At 33.3% G+C, this 15,693-nt stretch overlaps 1 protein-coding gene across 1 annotated transcript; it reads right to left on the bottom strand.

The window, feature by feature from the left end:
• Window positions 1-944: 944 nt before the first annotated feature.
• On the bottom strand, window positions 945-14,507 carry LOC132760600 (isobutyryl-CoA dehydrogenase, mitochondrial-like). Its single transcript, XM_060752607.1, has 8 exons — window positions 14,320-14,507; window positions 13,175-13,284; window positions 9,719-9,795; window positions 7,968-8,105; window positions 7,260-7,395; window positions 5,928-6,025; window positions 5,145-5,297; window positions 945-1,093 (listed from the first exon to the last, which is right to left on the bottom strand). The coding sequence occupies exons 1-8, from the start codon at window positions 14,466-14,468 to the stop codon at window positions 962-964; spliced, it is 993 nt and encodes a 330-aa protein (XP_060608590.1). The 5' UTR covers window positions 14,469-14,507; the 3' UTR covers window positions 945-961.
• Between the last annotated feature and the right edge of the window lie 1,186 nt (window positions 14,508-15,693).

Below are 15,693 nucleotides of genomic sequence, written 5' to 3'. Positions count from 1 at the left end.
GTTTTTAAAATTTTTAATTTTTAAGGGGTTTTTTTTTTTTTGGCCCCAAAAATTTTTTTTTTAAAAGGTTTTTAAAAAAATTTAAATTTTTTTTTTTTAAGGGGGTTTTTGGGGGGGGTTTTTTTTTTTAAAATTTTTTTTTTCAAAATTTTTGGAAAAAATTTTTTGGGGAAAAATTTGGGGTTTTTTAAAAAAAATTTTTTTGAAAATTTTTTTTTAAAAAAAAAATTTTTTTTTTTTTTTTGGGGGGGGGGGTTTTTTTTTTTTTTAAATTTTTTTTTTGGAAAAAAATTTTTTTTTAAAAAAAGGGGGGATGGGTTTTAAAAAAAAATTTTTTTTAAAAAAAAATTTTTTTGGGGGAAAAAAAAAACCCTTTTTTTTTTAAAAAATTTTTTTTTTTTTTAAAAAAAATTTTTTTTTTTTTAAAAAAAGGGTTTTTTTTCCCCCCCGGGGTTTTAAAAAACCAAAAACCCTTTAAAAAATTTTTTTTAAAAAATTTTTTTTTAAAAAGTCAAAAAAGGGGGAAAAAAATTTTTTCCCCTTTTCCCCCTTTTTTTTTTTGGGGGGGGGGGGGGCCCCTTTTTAAAAAAAAAAACCCCCTTTTTTTAAAAAAAAAAATTTTTTTTTAAAAAAAAAAGCTTTGGGAAAATTTTGAAATGTATTTGAATGTGTAATATTGTGAAATAACCAAAAGGAAGTAATTTACACATTATCAATGGCACTTTCAAACCTCGTAAATTACCAAAAAGTTGTCAGAATATGCATAAAAAGCCTTTACTGCGTTAGTAACGCAGTAGAAATATAGTTGTAAATACTGTAATATTAGTAATTAATCACACATGACATGTAAAATATTACTTGAAACTTGAAACTTTTTATTTTTCCTTACATCTTAGTACATTTTTCTCAAGTTTGAATTTATTGAAATATTTTAAATCATCTGATCTGGAGGCAAGTAGCTTTAAAACATCCATATACTATACAGCCTACCTTCTAGTATCTGATGAACCCTACAATCTCTCATATATTGTTGTACAGCATAATCCTTTAAATAGCCATAACCACCATGTATTTGTATTGCCTGGTTACATATCTGTAAAAACAACATAAGATACATACCTATAAATGTTAAACAAAAATAGGACAGTACATCCAATAATTACACACATATATATATATATACCTAAAATTCAAAAGAAAATAAGTCTAGTACTGGTGTAACTCTCCAGGAACGATGGTTAGGAAACTACCCGCCTATATGACTGAAATACTGTTTGGAAAAGGCGTAAAATGAAAAAGAAAATAAGATCATACACCAAGAGCTGTCCGTCAGACCTCACGCTCAACTTGCCTTGATGATGAAGGTCACTAACATGCATTTTAAATTTTTGAAGTCACCTTAAACAGTTAAGGAAACGTTTAAAATCTTAGTACATTTTTCTAAAGTTTGATTTTCTTGAAATGTTTTGACTCATTTGGAGGTATGCAGCTTTACAAGTATTCATTTATTAAAGTCCATTAAAAACCTAATGCATATAGGAACTAAAATGTAAACATTCATTTGTAGAGAAGAATTTTATCATCTCTGATTAAAGGGAGACTATCCAAAAAAAAATTTAAGAAATAATGGTGGATTTTCAAATGTGTATTGTTAATTGTTACAGAGTCAATATCCCACAAGTATTAAACATCAGGAACATAATGTTTCGGCATCAATGACCCTTAAGTTCCAGAATATGACACCACTGCAGTGAACTGGAATGTCACAACAATAACAACAACAAAAACCCATTGGTTTGTGTAAGTCAATCTAATAATAAATAAAAGCTGTAAATGAAAATTGCAGCAAGGTTTTATCAATATGGTTTGGCACTTGTAACTGCCACACAGCACATGCTTCCTCCTACAAATATTATCCAACTTTCAAACATGGTATCAAATGACTTCTTTGTTACAAATAAGTTTGGAATAAAACATATACCCAAAAATTGTTACCACTATACCAAAGCTGCCTTCAACTTTTCTTAAGGTTAAATATGTTACTTTATGATCAATCGACAGTTTTGAAGAAGGCTTAACAGTGATATGGTGCACTTATTAAACAAGCAATTATCATAGTATTGCAAGCAATCCATAAGTCCCCTACCGGTAAGAGCCCAAGCAACATTCTGAAGGCCCATTGGCCATTCACTTATGTTTCTATTTTAAGTGATCACAGTGAACAGTTTTTATGTACAGACAGACTGAAGGACACTCTAAAGTTATTTTTTAAACATCCCTGTTATCAAAATATAACATTTTTAAAGCAAAATTTAAAAAAAAGGAGATAACAATGTCATACATGATGTGAGTGTAACAAAGAACAATTAGTAATGAAGGTATGAATATTGAATGTTTATTTTTAATTTGAAGTAAATGAAAGTTAAAAGAACGAATAGGAAAAATAAAAAGTTTAAGGAGGAGATAATTCTGGAAATATGGATGCTAGATTTATAAACCTTGTCATATTATTGTCATATTATTATGATGTGGGAGTTAGAAGAAAATCCTATCATAATTGAAGAAAATTACCAATTTCTCAAAAAAAAGTCAAGTTCAAAAGGGGCATAATTCTGGAAATAGTCTTGCTAGAGTATTGAACACTCACAAATGTTGAGTGATAATAAGAAACATTTATATGAAGTTTGAAGTAGATATGTTCAGAAAAAAAGAAGTTATTAAAAAAACTAGAACTCCGCGAGTCGGATGTGTCGCCTTGTGAACAATGTAGTTTAGGGGAAATGGCCAGGACAAAAATGAAATATGAAAAATAACAAAGGGCAATAACTAAAAAAATAATAAGTGCAGAGCAGCAGTTTCTGTACACTGCACTTCTTATCAATAAGATCTATCATTCTATGATGTTTCAAGTCCATAGCTTTCATACTTGAGGAAAAATGACCAGGACAAAAATAAAGTAAGAAAAGCAACAAAGGGCAATAACTCAAAAATAAGAAATGCTGAGTATCAGTTCTTATGCACTGCACTTCTTTTTAATGAAATCTATCATCCTATGAAGTTTCAAGTCCATAATTTTTATACTTTCAGAGAAATGGCCTGGTCAAATATTAAGTATGAAAATAAACAAAGGGCAATAACTCAAAAAGTAAGAAATGCAGAGTACCAGTTCTTGTGCATTGCACTTCTTCTTAATGAGACCTATCATCCTATGAAGTTTCAAGTCCATGGCTTTTATACATTAGGAGAAATGGCCCGGACAAAAATAAAGTATGAAAATTAACAAAGGGCAATAACTCAAAAATTAGGAAGTGCAGAGTACTGGTTCTTGTGCACTGCATTTCTTCTTAATGAGAACTATCATCCTATGAAGTTTCAAGTCCATAGCTTTTTTAGTTGAAGAGAAATGGCCCGGACAAAATTAAAGTATGAAAATTAACAAAGGGCAATAACTTAAAAAATAAGAACTGCAGAGTACCGGTCCTTGTGCACTGCACTTCGGGTTATTGAAAGAAGCATGCATACCAAGTTTGAAGTCAATCAGACTTATAGTGACTGAGTTATGCTCCGGACAAGCTTTAGCGGACGCCGACGCCGACAACGACAACGACGCCGACACAGACGCCGCCGCCGCCGACACCGCCGACAAAAGTAACCCCTATATGTCACCTTTTCAAGGCGACACAAAAACAATGTTTTTTTTCATGAAAATTTTAAGTTCCAGGGAGGTAATTCTGATCAATTTTGTGCTAGAGTTGTAAACTTTTTCACATATGATGTGGTTGATGACTAGCAACTTATATTTAAAGTTTGAAGAAAATACCTTAAGAAATAAAGAACTTATAGTGAAAAAACTGAAAAACTAGAATCAGAAATCTTGAAATTCAGTCTATTTGTTGCCATGGCAACCAGAATTTTCAATACAGGAAGATAAGAAAAGAATGTGCATAATTTTCCATACTGCCATCTACCAATATGTCAAGTTTCATAAAAATTTTCAGTCATTTTTGCGTTATCACTGGATCCAGGTTATGTGTAAAATTTGCCATATTTTCAGTCTATTTGTTGCCATAGCAACCAGAATTTCAGCATAGGAAAAAAAAAAAATGACGTGCATAATCTCCATACTGCCATCTATCCATATATCAAGTTTCATAAAAATATTTTCAGTACTTTTTGCGGTATCGCAGGATCCAGGTTATGTGTAAAATTTGCCACATTTTCAGTCTATTTGTTGCCATAGCAACCAGAATTTTCAACATAGGAAGAAAAGAAAAAGACGTGCATAATCTCCATACTGCCATCTATCCATATATCAAGTTTCATTAAAATATTTTCAGTACTTTTTGCGGTATCGTGGGATCCAGATAATGTGTAAAATTTGCCATATTTTCAGTCTATTTGTTGCCAGAGCAACCAGAATTTTCAACATAGGAAGAAAAGAAAAAGACGTGCATAATCTCCATACTGCCATCTATCCATATATCAAGTTTCATTAAAATATTTTCAGTACTTTTTGCATTATCGCGGGATCCAGTTTTGTGGACGGACGGACTGACGGACGGACAGATGGACGGAGGGTAAACCTAAAGTCCCCTCCGGTAAACCGGTAGGGGACTAACAACCTCTTGTGTTAATATTTTACCTATTACATTTGTATCTTTACAGAAAGTCTGTGGTTCTACTCAGGTGCCCTTTCGTGTCTGAAATAATTGCCGTAATGGCACCCGAGGCCTTCTGCAGCCAGTAAAGCTGGAATGTCACTATATGACCTATTCTGTGTTGGTGTGACCCATTCAAACACATACCGGTATGTATCTAATGTATTGTAATAAAGAATATCAAAGGGCCAAAGTAAAGGAAGCTTAAAATGTAGGAAGAGGTGATTAAGTAACAAGGTAATTGATCCTTACAGTAAAACATGCATTATATGGGAAATATTTTGACATGGCACAAAAATCCAGTTTAATCTAAACACTCATCTGAAGTGAAATAATTTTCCCCTTATTCATTTAAAAAACATCTGCCGTGAATATAGTAAACCATGGAAAAAGAGCCTTAAGAAAGCATTTTTATCAATAAATTTTCCAGTAGCAAAATAGTTTTGCCATTGAAAATAGCTTGCCATCGGGCAAAAAGTCACTTACATTAAAACATTCATCTGTCGTGAAGTATTTTGCCATGGAACAAAGAGCAACTTTCCCCGGCCAGTCTTCTTCTAATGCTTTAGTTGCCTGTCTTACCATGTTCCGTGATACTACAAGTTTTGTTGCCATTTCTGCCAGCAGAAATTGCAAATACTGAAATAGTAATACATGTTTGAGCCATTCACAAGCAATTTAGTAATGTACCTTGCAAATGATATTAATATTGAAAAACAAAATGGGACTATCTCATAACCTCTTATCAGTATGTATAATTAAATCATATGCAATGTTATCATTTACATATTGAATACTTGACTCAAAGAAAAAATTTTATTTTGTAACCCTATCAAAGGGAAAACACATCATCTTTAATGACACTGAACAACACAAGTTTGCAAATGACAAATCTGTTCTAAGTATGTTACCCTAAACTTGCTGAACTTGTTTAGCTTCCATTTTACGGACAGTCCATTAATACTTTTCATGATATCAAGATGGAAGCAGGTTAGCAGAGTCTACTCAGACTACATGAATATGCAGGCTGGCCTGGCTCTATAATCATAGCAAATGTTTATCCCTTTGGGTTTCAGCAGTTTAAGGGTTAATATATATGAAAAAGTATAACAATCTGACCTGTAAATTCAAGGTCACTTTAGGGGGTCAAGGTCATATTTGAATAAATTAATATATATTTGATATCTTGTTTCCCAGTATAAAGACACTTACTTATAAAATGAAGATGTTACATGTTCTACCTATAGGTAAAAGTTAACTCAATCTTACCTGAAAGTTTTCTAAGGTTTGTCCAAATTGTTTTCTAACTTTAAGATAATCCCTACTTAATTCTACACAGGCTTGTGCTGCCCCTAATGAACATGATGCTGAAAAATACAACCATATTATACATATTATTACACGATTATTTATTGATGACAAAAATGTATTTACATGTGATAATTTGAATCTATATGCACCATGTACAGTCCATTCACAAAGGAATGTGAAAATAAGGCAGCACACAACACTAAATGTAGCCACAGTGGAGGATTTCTTTGAAAGTGTAAATATTCTCGACATAAATGACTGTTTGAGTTCAAAATGCATTTTCAGCAACAGATTTGGTTTTGTAGCATCTAATATGAACTCCGGCAAAATAGGACTAGTAATAAACTGTTGAGGCAGATAGTGTCAAGAACATCGTTTTACTACATACAGTGCATTTCAACTGCAGGCTCGGAAGTATCAAGACATTTTTCAAGGGGGTACATACTTCCATCTGTAGCAAAAAATCTACAAGGCCAAGCATCTATTTCTTGTTATATTTTAAATGTTGAGGGGGTTGCCAAGAAAGAAACAGTGTTTCTATAGCTTTTTTATTTGCAGGTAATTTTTGACAGAGGGACAGAAGGTGATTTTTTTTAGGTCTCAGACCACAGATCAAAGGGAGATTAATCTGAAAATAAAAGAATTATGAACCTTGTCACATAAGATCTGGTTGATGATAAAGAATATGTTATAATGTAGTTGAAGTTTGAGGTAGATACCTTTAAAACTAAAGAAGTTATACTAAAAAATAACATTTTTCAAGTGAAAAAATCTAAGTTAAAGGGGAGATAATTTTTGCATTATTGGTACTACAGTCATGAATCTGTTAACAAAAGGTTGATGATAAGGAACATATATTAGAAGTATGAAGTTGATCCCTAAAGAAATAAAGAAGTAGCAGTAAAAAATTGTATTTTTTAACGAAAATTCGAAGTTCAAAGGGAGATAAATCTGACAATATTGGTGCTAGAGTTATGAACATTGTCACATAAGATATGGTTGATGATAAGGAACAGATATTTGATGTTTGAAGTTGATGATCTAAGAAATGAAAAAGTTATAGTGAAAAATATTTTACTGCACCAAAACTTTAATCTGAAATCTGTATGCGGACGCCGAAGTGGTCACCGACGCCAGGGCGAGTAAGACAGCTCTCCATATTCCTCGTATAGTCAAGCTATAAATTAACCACCTGTGACACCAACGTCTGGGGAAGTTCAATAGCTCTTCCTATTCTCTGTATAGTCATGCAATAAAAAATGTGTTTTAAGTGATAATGAGAATCCTTACCTATATTAATTCTGCCGCCATTTAGACCTCTCATTGCTATTTTAAACCCGTCACCTGGCTGCCCTATAACATTTGTTGCAGGTACTCGACAATCCTCAAATATCACTGCCCTTGTTGGCTGAGAATTCCAACCTACCTAAAATCATTATCTTTAAATTTTATCATTTCATAATTACTTTTTTCACCTTAAAAGCAAGGTGTTTTAAAACTCTAGTTAGTTTATTCTCTTTTAAAATAAAACATAAAACATAAATAATATGCTCTTTAAACACTAAAATGTTGCAACAAAATTTACTCCTGCATATATCAGACTGGATTTACTAATGTTTGAAGTGATGCTGTTACATGTCATATTACATCACAAAGTTACTAGACTGGACATTCCTCTCTGTAGTAAGTGAAAGAACTTAGTATATTACAATAGTATCTATAAGAGCTATGATCTTTTACTTTCCAAAATATTTCAAACACTTTTTTGGGAACCTAGACATGATCATCATGTCATGCCAGAGGACAGCTTCCCTTAGGTCATAACCAGTAATCTCAACAGTGTGGAATGTTTATGTTAAAAATAGAATTTACTACATGCAGACATGTACCAACAATTTCCAGATTTGAAGTTTGATACCAAAACAGCCTTTCTTTCCTTCTAATGATCAGTTACCACAATACTAATTCATTTTTTTTGCTGAACAATATTAAATCAACCTTTCTCTCTTTCTTGCCAAAATCCAGACCCTGTGTGCCCTTCTCCACTAGAAGACAGGAAATACCTTTGGGACCTTTCTCTCCTGTTCTACACATGACTACATACACATCTGTCTCTCCACCTCCACTGATGAACATCTTAAAAATAACATCCATTCAATCAAGTTATAGGTTTTCCTACCTTTAAAATAAATTATTTACAATAAATACAAGGTGTATACAGGAATAATCATATTTCTTTTTAGAAAATAGACCATCTTTAAATTTATATTAATGCCAGAAAACTTCTGTTATCTTTAAAGATGTTTGACTTGCATTACATCGTTTTTATTTTAAATTTTTATAACATATATTTTTGCATTATCTCACAAATTTTCTGAGAGACCTTGAAAAGTTTGTTAAAAAGTACAACAATACATTGAAAATCAGAATTTTTTTTCCATAAAAGTTACTGCTGTTGAAGACACTATTCATTTAATACAAATAATACTGAATTTGCTTGCTGTCTATTAATAATCTACAATATTTCAAGAACAAAATGTTCAAAACAAGCAACCACTAGTACATAATTTGTTTTTCTGCGGTTTTCTTTACGCCAATTTGAACACATTTTTGGTCATATCTTCGCGGTCTATCAACCTCATTGCATCTTTTGGATAACTTACAAAATAATAACAAATTTCTCCACATGTGACTGACTAATATCCCACATGATTTCTGGATCAGTGGTGATAGAACAAGAGCTGTCGGTAGGACAGCAACGCTCGACTATTCTTAGTGCTTGATAGTAAAAAAAATGCTTGATACAGTTACCTCCTCCTGTTTACAGGTTGGGATCACGATGGTGAACAAGTGTGCAAAGTTTCAAAGCCATATGTCAATGGACTTTGAAAATATTTGAGCTATTACAAAAACTTTAACGTAAATTCTAAGTTGAAAAAGGGCATAATTCTGTCAAAATGCTTGATAGAGTTACCTCCTCCTGTCTACAGGTTGGGGTCATGATGGTGAACAAGTATGCAAAGTTTCAAAGCCATATGTCAATGGACTTTGAAAATATTTGAACTATTACAAAAACTTTAACGTAAATTCTAAGTTGAAAAAGGGCATAATTCTGTCAAAATGCTTGATAGAGTTACCTCCTCCTGTCTACAGGTTGGGGTCATGATGGTGAACAAGTATGCAAAGTTTCAAAGCCATATGTCAATGGACTTTGAAAATATTTGAACTATTACAAAAACTTTAACGTAAATTCTAAGTTGAAAAAGGGGCATAATTCTGTCAAAATGCTGGATAGAGTTACCTCCTCCTGTCTACAGGTTGGGGTCATGATGGTGAACAAGTGTGCAAAGTTTCAAAGCCATATGTCAATGGACTTTGAAAATATTTGAACTATTACAAAAACTTTAACATAAGTGGTTACAACAATGCAGACGCAGAAGCCGACTCTCGGGTGACTACAATAGCTCTACTTATTCTTATCGAATAGTCGAGCTAAAAATGTCAACTAGACTCAGTGATCTGCCATCATATTGTCACGCATAAATTACGTCGCGTCCGAGAATCAAACCATTGACCTTGGATGACTTATCCTATGCTCTCCGTATTTAGCTCAGTGATCCAACCAATTGTACTGTGTTCCTACTGACAGATGTGCAGGCAGAAGTGACTTTATTGGTGACATAGCTATGCAATCATTATCACCAGCATACAAACTGTTGAGAATTTAGAAACAATAAAGTGTCCCCCACCTTTGATCCATTCAGTATGTAATGATCTCCTTCTCTTCTAGCAGACAAAGATAAATTGGCAGCATCACTTCCAAAATCTGCATAAACATAATATATATATACTTTCAAGTGTGCTAAAAATAATACATATATACTTTCAAGTGAAATAAAAATAATACATACATACTTTCAAGTGAACATAAAAATAATACATACATATATACTTATTTTTAGATAACCAATCACTTATAACAACTGATTTGACAATGTCATGCTCATGAAAATTACATGTTTATATGAGTTAATCTGTTCACAGAAATTTTGTAAAAACTTTTTCCAGTGAAATATGTACTGTACAGACAGATTTGACTGTACATAATTATATACGTGTATGAATTAATGATTAAGGAATTAATGGATCTCAAGGGCTATTATACAATATAAAGCTATATGACCACTTATTATTCAATGTGATAGTTGTAAAACTGTGTGCATGATTCTTGGTTAAAAAGTTATCTATATGTAACATGTAACTGTCTATTTTGCTAGATGTTAAGTCCGGCTGAAACTGTAAGGTTATACATGCATGGCTACTTTTCAGCTTTACTGGTGGAGGAAGACTTCAGGTGCCCCCTCATGCAGGATTTCAGACACAAGAAGATACAGGAGTAGATCCCCAAACTTTCCATATCTTACCTGGACAGCTTTCTTATTTGAAGAATCTAAAACCTTCATGGCATTCAGACCCATAGCAGTGTGGGCCAATTGATTCAAAACGCCATAATTCTATCAAAATCTGTGTCAGAGTTATGTGCCTTGGATAGTGACCACCAATTATGGTGAAGAACTTAGCTAAGACAGGTTTTTAGATTCAATTAAATAACTGATTTACCATGCCATGTAAAACCTTTACCAAGAACTTTTTAAGTTCACAAGGGCTAAAATTCAACCAAAGTTATGGGCCTTAATAACCTTCAATCATGACCTCTAAGACATGTGTAAAGTTTCAAGTGAGTACCTTCAGTAATTTTGTCGATTAATGTTGCATACAAGAAAACTTCTAAAGTCACAAATGGCCTTAATTCTGTTAAAATTGATACTAGAGTAATGGGTACAAGTGCACTAAAACCTTACTCTGATACCCCAGTGAGTAGGATAGCCCCACTATTCTTCAAACTGTCAAGCTAAGAAAAATGGTTGTATTTTGTATGGTATAACAGAATGTCAGTTTAAATCAAGCACGACGGTGTCAAGAAAATATATTGTCAAAATGGAAAAGACGAAATAACTTTCAGCTCCTTTGCACTTTTTTCTTCTATTTCCTTCAATATAAATACTCCTAAAGTTTATTTGGTTGGAGTAAACTGCTTTGTTACATAGAGTGTGTTTTTGTTGTTTTTTTTTACAATCACTCCAAATACCTAAACATTTATGTTACATTGTATGCAATCTCATTAAAATCATATCCTTATGCCCCGGTCACATATTCACGGATAATGCCACGGAAGAGCTACGGTCTAATCGTTCACGGATTACTACGAAAATGTGAAATTTCGTAGTCCGCTACGGTTCTAGTACGGACACACAACGGTATGGAGTCCAACAGATTTACCACCAAAAGCCCCCTGAGAGACACGGATTGTTACGGACCCACACGGTTTGATACGGAGCGACACGAATCAGGACGGACGCACTACAGATACACTACGGTCTGCTACTGTATAAGCACAGATTAGTACGAATAAGTACGGTCTGATACGGATTGCCACGGATTTATACAAATCTACAACCTCTTGCTTGCTTATTTTCAAAATGCCTCAAAAGAAAAGAACACCTAGAAAACGAATTGGATCCCCAACAAGTTCGACCATGAGAGCCTCATACTAAACTTGAAGCGTTCTTCGTCAAAGCCCATCTCTAGTCCACCATCTCGTCTGTCTTCTCTTACCTGATTAGATATGGACTAGTAATCATTAATGAAAAATGTTGATCAACACTGCTTCTCTTTTAATTTTAAGATTTGCTGTTCATCTTACAATTACATTAATTATCGTGATGTTTATGTTTTAAAAATATGTAAAAAGCTTGTTAATTAATCTTATTTTCACTCAAGGGCCAGCCTCCGAGGCTTATGAGACACTTCGTTTTATGTACATATTAACTCCAATTTCACGATCCAATGTTTGTAAAATATGTAACATTAAATGTTATTCTATTACTTATGAATTGTAGTACGATATTAATATAAATTTACTTCTATGTATGTCATCAAGCAGCTCGACCACTGCCTCCGCATTCTGAGCCATTTCAATATAAAGTTGCAGCCAGTAAATGGCAATTATCATTTATTAAATGTTTCCGCAAATATGTCTGTTTTTAACAAGAAGGTAGTATTTATACCCTTGAACAAGAGCTGTCGGTAGGACAGCAACGCTCGACTATTCTTAGTGCTTGATTGTAAAAAAAATGCTTGATACAGTTACCTCCTCCTGTTTACAGGTTGGGGTAATGATGGTGAACAAGTGTGCAAAGTTTCAAAGCCATATGTCAATGGACTTTGAAAATATTTGAACTATTACAAAAACTTTAACGTTAATTCTAAGTCGAAAAAGGGGCATAATTCTGTCAAAATGCTTGATACAGTTACCTCCTCCTGTTTACAGGTTGGGGTAATGATGATGAACAAGTGTGCAAAGTTTCAAAGCCATATGTCAATGGACTTTGAAAATATTTAAACTATTACAAAAACTTTAACATAAGTGGTTACGCCGACGCGGACGCCGACGCTCGGGTGACTACAATAGCTCTACTTATTCTTATCGAATAGTCAAGCTACCAAGTACATGATACTTAAATCATCCGTACTAAACAGTGGTGGACCGTACCATTCCGTACTGTTTTGTGTTGCAACGCAATAAACCGTATAAGACCATGCTAATCCTTGCCTCTCCGTAGTACAACGTATTACGATCGTGGCTTTCCGTGACAATGCCGTATTAATCCGTATTAAAACCGTAGCTTATACGTTGGGTAACCGTACAAATGCGTAGTTCTCCGTACAAAACCGTGGAAATCCTTGACAAGTTGGTGGACTACGAATCAGTACGGACTAGTACGGTTTTCGTACGGACCAGTACGTATCAGTACAGATTAATATGGACTAGTAGGGATACGCTACGGTTGATTTTTCCGTAGCAAATTTATGTGCATGTTCAAAAATTGTCAAGGATTGCTACGGATATACAAGGACTACTACGATTGATTATGGTTACAATACGGAGAGCTACTGACCAGTACGGGTAGCTATGGACAATGCCGGAATTAATCTGTGGCTCTTCCGTGGGCGTATCCCGTGAATATGTGACCGGGGTATAACTGTCGATCCACTATCCTTCGTTTCGTAGCAAAGAGTTACAGAGCGAAAATGATGATCTGATTTTAATGAGATTGCATTGTATGTTACTATAAATAGCTTACTTGGTTCAGTTAGACAATATGAGGCTAAAGCTTCCATGGTAGCAAGTTTAGGTATCCATTCACTTTTCTGAGTATCATTACCAAATTCATCTATCATCCATGCACACATACTGAAATAAAGATCAAATTAGAATGATAAAAGGTGTAACTGACACATTATACTGTTACAATAGTAACAGTACGATTTTCAAACAAGAGCTTTCGTGAGACAGCCAGCGCTCGACTATTCTTAGTGCTTGATAGTGAGAAAAGAAGCATAACTCAAAAGTAATGGGACCTTTCTGCATCATGTTAAATAACCATAAAGAACAAGTGTTTGAAATTTCCACCCATTCCCTTCAGGATTTTTGGAGATACCAACTTGCTCCATAAAATTTAACCAAAGTGTGACAACAATGCCTAAACATAAAACGGAGTGAGTTCAAAAGCTCTCCCTATTTTTTGAAAAGTCAAGCTAAAAACTGTACAACCATTTATTTACATATTCTAATGGTCATATCTGAAAAGATATTAAAGATACAGTGTTGTAAATCAGAATCAAATGTATCAAAAAGCTATTTCAAGAAGGTTTTGAAATGATTTTACCAATGTGGCTCCTATTTTTCAGAAATTTACAAATATCAAATTTTCAGCTACTTTCACTATTCACTGGGTAAGTCAGAAAGTGGAGCTGTTTGATGGAGGTCCTGAATCTAAGTCCTAGTCAGGTTTCACTTTTTTTTCCAATCTGTGATTTCAAACTCTGCTTCCCTGGATTAACCAGTACTGGTTTCATATCAGAAAACGCTTATTATTTCTTTACAGTCCCTATATTTAAACATCTTTATCACTGGGCAACTGCTCCATGCCTTTATTTTCACACAGATTAATTAGACATGTTTAAAGGCTTCAGTCTGTGAGAAAGTTACAATAAGTTTAATTAGGAGTGGTGGTCTGGTGGTTAAAGTGTCTGCCTCTCAACCCAGGGATCATAGGTTCGAGCACTAATTGGGTCACAATCCTTTTTCTTCATACAACACCAGTACTGGTTGGTTCCAGGATGCAGACTCAAAGTGATTAATATAAGTTGCAAAAACATGTTTCACAATTAAGCTTGAATAAATATGTTTAAACCAATAAGTTTAATATTAAGCTTATAGTGTTACTTGTGAATACTGATGTAGGCAGTGGTGCTAACACAACCCTGAGATAAAGCTTCAAAAATGAGCGAAGCATCTGTCCGACCCAGTCCAGTCCCACCAAACTCTTCACTACAATAAATAGCACCAAATCCAATACTTCCTGCCTTCTTCATTACATCCACTGGAAAGGTTTCCTGGAAAAACAAAACAAGGATCCATCACATCTTATGTGAAATATGACATCATTTAGATATGTTATTTACATATTTTAATAAACTTATTTTATCTAATTTGTATCTCAGAAAAAAAGATGAATTTATATAACCCAATACCATATACATCCATTTTGAAAATCTGAACTTGACACCCAAGGTCATCTCAAAATGTCAAGATAAAAATAGATTCAGCTACTGCCTGCAGGCTAAGAGTTAATAAAGTAAAACATTTTGAAATTTGCATTTTCTAATTCATAATGAAGCAATGATTGTTTATATTTTATCTGCTTGCAGCTTCATTTTCAATGACCGGTATTTTAATATGTCTATAAACTGACATCTAAGATATCTTAAATGGCCTACAGTAATTTCTTATTCATTTTAACATCGTATGGAATTCAATGTCATTTACTTACATGTATTTATTACAATTGTCATTTCATACATTAATATCAGTAAAATAAAATGAAACGAGAATTTGAACAAGGATTTTTTTCCACCTCTATAATAATGCATGTGCCCCTCTTTTTTTATAAGAAACAAATTTGTGCACCTTGACAATAATCTAAATGCTTTTTTTAACAACAAAATTGAAATAAAGTATATACACGAGCTGACATGGCATAGAACTATAAAGGCCTACTACTACATTTATTTGATTTTATTTAGCATTACTGTATGTAAACAACAAAGTTAATTATTATTATATATACAGACAATTAAAACATGGACAGGTGTTTTCATACATACTAATTACTGTGTACATGTACAACATTTCAATAAACTATAGATTATAACATACAGGAATGTATATTCCATATATATTACAGCTCAAAACTAAACAAGAATTCTTCATTACTAGACACTATTGAATTAGCTATCTACAATAGGGCTGGGGCGAGTATCCGAGTACTCGGATAATCACGAATCAAAATGAAAAATCAAGTACAAATATTTGTCAGTCCAGGGATCGTGGATTGCAATCTTATTTGTTTATCATACATTCGCTGTTTCTTACACTTTAAATGTAAAAAAAATCAATTTGTGTATAATTATGCGACGTTTACCTAAATACAATTTGCTCATTTAAGACAGGAATTAAACAAACATATGCTGAGCTAGGAAGTCATTTGTTTCGAAAAAGAAATCACTATCCTTATTGAGCGCTTGTTTTTAAAAGTAA

Source organism: Ruditapes philippinarum, unplaced genomic scaffold (assembly GCF_026571515.1).
Source record: "Ruditapes philippinarum isolate M1 unplaced genomic scaffold, ASM2657151v2 ctg1345_1_1_1_1, whole genome shotgun sequence".
In the NCBI taxonomy this organism is placed as follows: Eukaryota; Metazoa; Mollusca; class Bivalvia; order Venerida; family Veneridae; genus Ruditapes; species Ruditapes philippinarum.
The sequence above is the reverse complement of the archived record's forward strand: the minus strand, read 5'-3'. Positions and strand labels throughout refer to the sequence as shown.

What these genes read in the sequence shown, in the direction of transcription:
- LOC132760600 (XM_060752607.1), bottom strand. Translation starts at nt 14,468, where the DNA reads ATGAAGAAGGCAGGAAGTATTGGATTTGGTGCTATTTATTGTAGTGAA. An exon ending in GCCTACATCAGTATTCACAA is followed by an intron (nt 13,285 to 14,319) that starts GTAACACTATAA and finishes TCTTTATTTCAG; the next exon opens with TATGTGTGCATGGATGATAG. An exon ending in ACATACTGAATGGATCAAAG is followed by an intron (nt 8,106 to 9,718) that starts GTGGGGGACACT and finishes GTTATTTTTAAG; the next exon opens with ATGTTCATCAGTGGAGGTGG.